The 7,806-nt window shown below is 35.5% G+C and overlaps 1 protein-coding gene across 2 annotated transcripts; it reads right to left on the bottom strand.

The window, feature by feature from the left end:
* Positions 1-306: 306 nt before the first annotated feature.
* LOC103501899 (uncharacterized) lies at positions 307-7,458 on the bottom strand. 2 transcript variants are annotated; one of them, XM_051079043.1, is made up of 11 exons: positions 7,121-7,458; positions 6,586-6,732; positions 6,251-6,483; positions 6,003-6,087; positions 5,678-5,872; positions 5,410-5,540; positions 5,007-5,258; positions 2,393-4,881; positions 2,188-2,293; positions 1,464-1,544; positions 307-602 (listed from the first exon to the last, which is right to left on the bottom strand). In XM_051079043.1, exons 1-11 carry the CDS (start codon positions 7,317-7,319, stop codon positions 528-530), a joined length of 3,993 nt encoding a protein of 1,330 aa, XP_050935000.1. In that variant the 5' UTR covers positions 7,320-7,458; the 3' UTR covers positions 307-527. The 2 variants fall into 2 exon arrangements, with proteins under 2 accessions (XP_050935000.1, XP_050934999.1); XM_051079042.1 differs by having other exon boundaries at positions 2,188-2,296; positions 7,121-7,457.
* Between the last annotated feature and the right edge of the window lie 348 nt (positions 7,459-7,806).

Below are 7,806 nucleotides of genomic sequence, written 5' to 3'. Positions count from 1 at the left end.
ACACACCCTTAAAGTTTAATGAAAAAATAAAATATTTTGCATGATATTATTTTAAATTAATGAGAAGGTATTAAATTAGCTTGCATGATAATTATTAATCAAAAGTAAAATATTTTTATGAAAGTTTATTATTATTATTGATCAGTTATGATAAAAAATTAAATTTAAGTGAAAATATAAAAACTAAAGTTAAACAATTTAAAATTTAGTTATTAAAATTGAACAAACTTCTATGAATGCCAAAATAGTATTTCAACCTTTGTAATTTTTAATCTCTAGAAAAAAATATTGTCCGATGCGTAGCGGTTAAACTAAAAGTTATTCGATTGTGAATGAATTCTAAAGAAAGAATATTTCTTGGTTAATGTTTGTCATTGGGGGTTCAACAACATAGGGAGGAGGAACTGAACAGGATAACTTTTGTTTTTACCTCCACAAGGTGCGTCTCGGTATTCGAACAAAAGGAGTAGTCAGTCAGACCGTTAGTGGGAAAAATAGGAAGGAAGGCATTCTTAGCTAACAGAGACTCACGGAGTTAGGCCCGCTTTGGTACATTTTGTACAATCGAACGGTCCGATCCCTTGATTATTTTTCCGTTTCACCTGTTCAATTTCATCAATTAACAGATAATTAATATTACACAAAAACTAAAAAAAAAAAGAAAAACAAACAAACAAACAAACATACATAGCATCGGTTGCTAATATAGCAATTAGAATAAACAACAGTACACAAACTGAAATATACAGTAACATAGAGAAACAAGAGAAAAAAGAGTCAAAAGAGAGAAAATCAACGTGAAATCCGTCAATATTTAAAAATATGAAGAAAAAAAAAACTGTTTTTTTTATGAATATTACATTTAAATATGAAAAGAAAAAACTGTTTTAATGAATAACTTATTTTAAAAGCAATTGAAATCACTTGGTGTATGAAATTACGAGAGCCTGATAGGTGTGTTCATAATTTCCCTGTTGCCCAAAATTTGTACTTAAAAAAACAGTTTCTTTTTCCAAATAAATAAAAATTACATAATTTCCCCCCGTAAACATTATTAGCCAAGTTATTCCTTTAATACACAAAGCATCCGGAAACAGAACAAGCAAATAATTTCTTTCGTTAAAGTTCATTCTCGACAAGAGAAAAATAGTAAAATATGTAGAAAGTAATGTCAGTAGATCTTAATTGGTTAAACTAGGTTTAATCCTTAGTCTTAAGTTCGAATTTATTTGATCTATTAATCTTATAAATTATGTCTAATAGATCTTTTAAGTTTTTCACTTTAGGTTCAATAAACTTTTGAAGTTTAAAGTTTATGATCGATGGATCATATTGAAAAATTTATGGAACTGCCGACGTAAAGTCCAAAAACCAATGAAACATGTTTAAAACAAGCTTAAAAGTTTTATGGACTAAAAAACTTGATAATTGAAAGAAAGGAAGTAGGGTGAGAGAGAACATACCGGAGACCATGGGCCTGGTTCAGGTTGAGACTTATCGGGAGGTGAATTTTGTACAGCTCCGGTTTTCATGGTCAGGATTTCCTACATTTTCAAATGAATATAATTCATTATATTCAATCTTTTAGTTTAATAATTTCTTTGTAGAAGAAAATAGTCAACCATTAATTGAAAATGGTAGCTACGAAGAAATAGTAAGATGCATTATTTTTTGTGCTTCCCAGTTCTTTACCCCACAAAAGAAGTAAATAGACAAAAGTTATTTTTAGAAAATAACACATGACAGCATTCTATTGGGTTATACTTTGGATGCACCAGGATAAGTGCATTAAAGAAAACACAAACATGCCATGCCACCAAGCTTGGTGGGTTGTTACTCATCAGTTTCAACTTTTATAAAAAGCACAAAATATATAGCACAAAGGCAAGATAATGTTAAACTTAGGGTCTGTTTTGAAGTAACTTCCAAATGGTTAAAAAAATCAGCTTTTTTTTTTTTTTTTTTTAAATTACGTTTAAATATGTTTTTAATCCATCAAAATCAATTTTAATGATATGAAAATTAAAATTAAACAGTAACTAGTTTTGCATGATTTTATGGGAGTTTTGAAGTGATATAAAACACGATAGAGTGATTTTAAGTTTTTGACCACTTCAAAAACACCCTCCAAACACCTAAACACACAAGGTTGGAAGAAAGTATTAGAAATTGAAGGAAATATCTCACTTCTCCAGCAGCTTCAAGTGCAGCCAACCATTCTTCAGAAAATGGAACAGCATTTGTTGAAGTATTAATTCCCATAACATTTTGCTTCCCGACAGCCTCGGACTTTCTACTGCCAATAGCATTTATAGTTTCAATCAATCAAGCGTCTTTAAAAGAGTGAAAACGCAAGGAAGCAAAAAGTTCATCCACAAATCAGTTTACTTACAGCTCCAATGATTGTGAATTGTCGTCATGTGTACTGCATGTTTCGGTACCGAGGAGTTGATGCATTTCACTGTTGAGCTCATTTTCATTTTGAAACACTAAGTTTCCGTTCATCTTTGGAGACTTATGATTCTCCACTTCTATAGCTTCCATATATACTTCAATTTTTTCCCTTGATAATACGTCTTCATTGGGTATTGATGAACCCAAATCTTTAGTTGATCGACAAAGCGATGAATCGTTGCAAGTTGTTATTGCTTCTGATTGTGCATTGTCGTTGTATGTACAGCACATCTCAGTGTCAAGTAGATGATATGTTGCACTGTTGATTTCACTTTCGTTTTGACATAATGTGTTTCTGGTCATCTCTTGATTCTCGAGTTCTTTTGCTTCCATATACTGTTCGATAATTGTTCCTGCTTCTAATTGTGCATTGTCGTTGTACGTACTGCACATTTCAGTTTCTAATTGTGCATTGTCGTTGACATAATGCATTTCACTGTTTCTGCTTCTAAGCTCGCTTTTGTTTTGACATAGTGTGGTTCCATTCATCTCTGGAGACTTAAGATTGTCCAGTTCTTTATCTCTTCCATACTGTTGAACATTTTCACAAGCCGATATGTCATCGTTGGCTATTAACAAACACAAATCTTTAGTTGGAGAACAAAACGTCTTATCATCGTAGGTCGTTCTTCCTTCAGAAACAATTTCTTTACTCATTGTCTCAGATGTACCTTCACCACTTGGTACTTTGCCAAACTCAGATGATTTAGCAGTCGAACAACTTGAACGTCTTAATGACGCTTCAATCTCCAAAGACCCTAAAATGTTGTCTCCTGTCCTTGTTTCACGTATCTCCTCATGTGTACTGCAATTATCCTTGGGTGGGTCACAATTGGTTGGACATTCTGGCGGGCATACATCCGAAGATTCAGAACTATCAATGACACTATCAATTATAATTTCTTTGTTGTTCTCTTCAGAACTGCTTCTATGCAACAAGTCATCAATTGAGCAGTTCCCTTGGTTGTTTTTTGGGGAATCTTCTACCTGGTCAATGCAACAATTTTGAAGTGCAGAAAATCCAGGTAGTTGATCAAAATCACTAACTGAGGATAGAACAGGAAAATTTTGTTTGTCTTCATTCTGTACATGCTCGGGTTCAATGCATATATGGGCTTCATACAGCTGACTTTCCGTATCATTTGAACGTAAATCTCGGCTTATTGGTACAGTTTCAGCAGCTTCAGCATAGCAGGCAATTTCTACACCACCACGATCATTATGATTCCTTCCTACTTCCAAGGAAGCGTTATTCTGCTGCATATCTGATCCAATGTCTACCATCTCATCTGTACGACTTTTGCAATTCCTGTTGACCCGGTCACTATCTAAGCAAGCATCTCCTGTTGAATGTGGAATCGAAGCACAATCATTCTCACTGTCCAGTTTACATTCACTGACGTCATTGTTTTCTCTTGTCAAATGCTTGTTCTCACGGGAAGTATAATCGTTCTGAGACGCTAGAGAACAACTGTTTCCTTGCACTGCTTCACTATTCGACGTTGTACCGGTTGTTATTTCATCATCAATATGCATCGAGTCTGAGTTACACAGTACAGAAGTGCTCTGCATAGAGTTTTTGCATTCATTTGAAATGCAATGATCTAAGTCAGAAGCTTCTGCTTTCCTCGTCCGTAATACTCTCACCTTATGAGTTTCGAAGGCTTCATCCTGTTCAAATGAACATCTCTCCTGACCGTTGGATTCATTACTAACATCTTCAAATCTACCATGGTCGAATTCTATCGAACTTCTACTTCTCTTCAGTGAATTAGAAATTCCAATTCCCAACCTCTCGTGATCAGGAGAAGTTCGTTCAATCTTAAAATTAGAAGAGTTTGTAAGCTCAACTTGCTCGGAAGATTGGTCATAGCAATCTTGCACCCCACTTAAAGGATCATCAAGAGCCTTTCGCATCCCTAGCAAGCACAAATCGTTTGTTTCATCAAGATGTGATTCGGTAGAATCACCAAAGTTAAATGACACACGATGGGGTTGGCACTCATCTAATTGGTCGTGAATCTCATCATTTATTCTAGCAACATCTCCAAGATGATCCAGCACAGCATTAGAAAGGGACCGAACATCAGGCTTCTCAAGTTCATGGATGCTCAAAACCTTGTTCATTGTAGAAGCGCCAGATACATTCATTTTCCCTGAATGAATGTTAGCTACTTTCAAGGCGGACTTCGCTTTATCATGGGAAACAGGTTCTAGTGAACTACCCGAGCCTAAGCAGGAAACTACATTAGTTTCTCCAGAAGCCTCACCATGGTGTGCTTTCATAACGTTTTTAGGTACAAGTGTTGCCAACTGACAAATAGGGTTTGAAGGACCAGCTAGTCTCACATTGGGAATACTGGATTTAGATATATCGTGGAATTCTGAATTATCTGGGGGCACGCTTTGGAATGAAGAAACCTTTTTCTGGAATAGAAATTCACAAATGCAAAGAAAATAAGAAATACCAAGATTTGAAGAAAAAAGTATTTATCTAAAATATATCTAATAGCACACTATGAAGCTTGGTGAATGGTGATGATTATACATACCTGACCAAAAAATCCCATAGACGGTGATGGCATTCGAAGACCAGACGGCTTTGGCATTTGGGTTTGATTAAGTATGCTGCGACCATCAGAGGCAGCGTTTTGAGTAATGGAAGCAGAAACTTTCTTGGTGCCGTCATCATTTAAAGAACTAGGTTTTGAAATTAATGAATTTGTCGCCGCCTTTACCCCCTCATTTGAATCAGTAGATCCGTATTGTGAACGCGAGGAATTCACTTTTAATACTGGGTTAGCCTGTAAAATAGAAGTGAACACTGGAATGTATAAGCTTTCCGAATCAGTAGGACTTTTTTACGGCCACTAAAATTTTCTAATCATCTTCTCCTCTGCCAATTTGAATACACAGATGATAAAGACATAGAGTTCTAAACTTCGAAGTTCTCACCAATTTTATTCTCGGTTGTTCAAGTGAGCTTTTAGCCTTCAAAGATTTACTTGCATTGACGTCCTTGTTTAATGCCCTTTTTGCGTTGATGAACGGGCCCTTTAACGTAGTCATTTTTGGAATACTGCCAGCTGAAAAAAAATATTCAACACATCACAATGGAATTACCAGCATCGAAACAAGATGAAATATTGAATGTGATAGTATTAGATGCTTACACTTATGACTAAAATAAAGCAGAACTACCGTGCGATTCTACAACGATTACCTCTTTGAGCAACCTGATTAACTCTTTGAACAACCGGATTACTCTTTGCGTCACTTGCACGTATAGAAGCAGCATTCCTTGGAGCCCTAGAGATAGTTGTGGAAATAGGATCACGTTTTGGAACTGGAATTCTGGAAATTCTCTCTTCTTTGTTCACAGTTTTTGTTGCAGTTGAGATTATAGGCCTTTTGACAGTATAAAAGGGTCAAGGAAATCTAACTTAAAACACAATTATAAGTGAGTTTATGATCGATCAACCTGCTAAAGAAAACTTGATAACACTGCAAAATTCAAACAAAATTTAAGAAACCACTTAAAGGATATGACGATGAGGCCGCAGGTCGCCGACAGCTTCCTCGTTTTGATCCGCTCCTATTGAAATCTTTGGCTGATGGCTCCTTCAACTTGACCTGAGATATAGTTTAAAACAAAATGACAATGTTGTAAAAAGTCCGCCTAAAAACATAGATAGTTAGAATCTTTTAGTCTCTCTATATCCAAAGCTATATAGAACCAGAAAGATAAAATTTCCAATTAAACTTGGAAATGTACTGACTGCAGAAGCTGGGATACATTATCTTTAGTTGATGAACCACGCTTTGGCAACAAGCAACGGCCATTCTTTCTACCAGCACTTGGAGTACAAGTTGACGTATCCTTGAATAATTTATCTTTCGACGAAAAATCATTATAACAGCCACTACTAGATTCCGCCGGTATTTCTTCGTCGATTGCTCCCAATGCTTCACCACAAGATCTACTAGTACTACCAGTGATCATCGATAGCTCAACGGAATCCAAAACTCCTGATGAAAGTATATACAGTTCAATCAATGTTTTACTGTTAAATTTGCAGAAAAAGGAAATGAGAAATAAAACAAATCCATTAAGTAACAACATGTAGAAACCTTCTTCGGTGAAGAAAGCTTTGTTCCATGCTAAGCTTTTCCGTAAGTTATATCCTCCTGCTTTCTTCTTCTTCATCTGTTGCGGCATAATATTAAGCTTAGGACCTTCTATATTGTTTGCATTAATATTTTCTTTATCCGTATAATCTGTACAGAGAAAGAGAACCGATCATTTAACCAACATGAACTTGCACTTATCCTCGAACGTTAAGTGTAAACTAATGAACAATAGTAGAGTATATGTAGAGGTTAAGAAATCCTAATTTACTCGAATGAAAATACTAATAACCTAATGAACTATATTCTAAGAAAGAGAGATTGCAATTGCCGGTTTATCTAACCAGAGAGAGCAAGCTCTCGAGATTCAGCAACAAAACTTCTCCGATAAATTACAGTTTCCAACGTCAACCTAATTACGCATAATTCAAATTTAACAAGTATAAACGCCTGGAAACGGTATCTAAACCTCAGATAAAGGTGCAGCACCTTAGGGCAAAGGTTCTAAACAAAAGAAAATATATATAATCAAACTGACCGGCAGAAGCAGTAGAAGAACCAGCAATAGTGGCGTTGGATCTGTCAGTTAAGAGAGGCGAACACAAGAAGAAACCGCTGTTTCCAGCTGTACTCCCTTCCATTTTCCGTTCAAGGTTTAGAAGATCGTCTTCTGGAATCTGTTGCAGTAGAGAATCGTCTTCACCGGCGACTTCAATGAGAGAAATATCGGACTCCATGACGCCAGCGACGGCAATCGGAATGAGGGAACGAAATTTGGGAGTAGAAATGAGTATGAGCGAGTGAATTTGGAGATGGAGGAAGGAAGTTTGTTTTGGATCTTCGATTTGGATTTGAAAGGATATGCGAGCGGGAAGTGATTTTGATCAGTTAGAAAAGAGACCACAGACCACGTGATCGGATCCTAAGCGGACCTTCATTTCAACATTTTGAATCTGAATCTCGTGGTCCAGTTAGTGGGCCGCAAAATGGAGGCCCATCAACCGACGACTTGACGCTTTCCTAATACAAAATTTTAATTTTGTTGTTTTAAAAATATTCTTAAATTTTTAGAATAATGCTCTTAATTTTTTTTAAAAAAATGAAAATATAAGACTTTTTTTTTTGTTAGTAAAGGAAAACATTCAATACATTGTTTGAAATATATATATTTGACCTTTGAAGAATTACATTAATACTATTAATCAAACAAAGGTATTACAAATG

This window comes from Cucumis melo, chromosome 11 (assembly GCF_025177605.1).
Source record: "Cucumis melo cultivar AY chromosome 11, USDA_Cmelo_AY_1.0, whole genome shotgun sequence".
Taxonomy (NCBI): domain Eukaryota; kingdom Viridiplantae; phylum Streptophyta; class Magnoliopsida; order Cucurbitales; family Cucurbitaceae; genus Cucumis; species Cucumis melo.
This window is presented reverse-complemented; position numbering and strand designations above follow the sequence as displayed.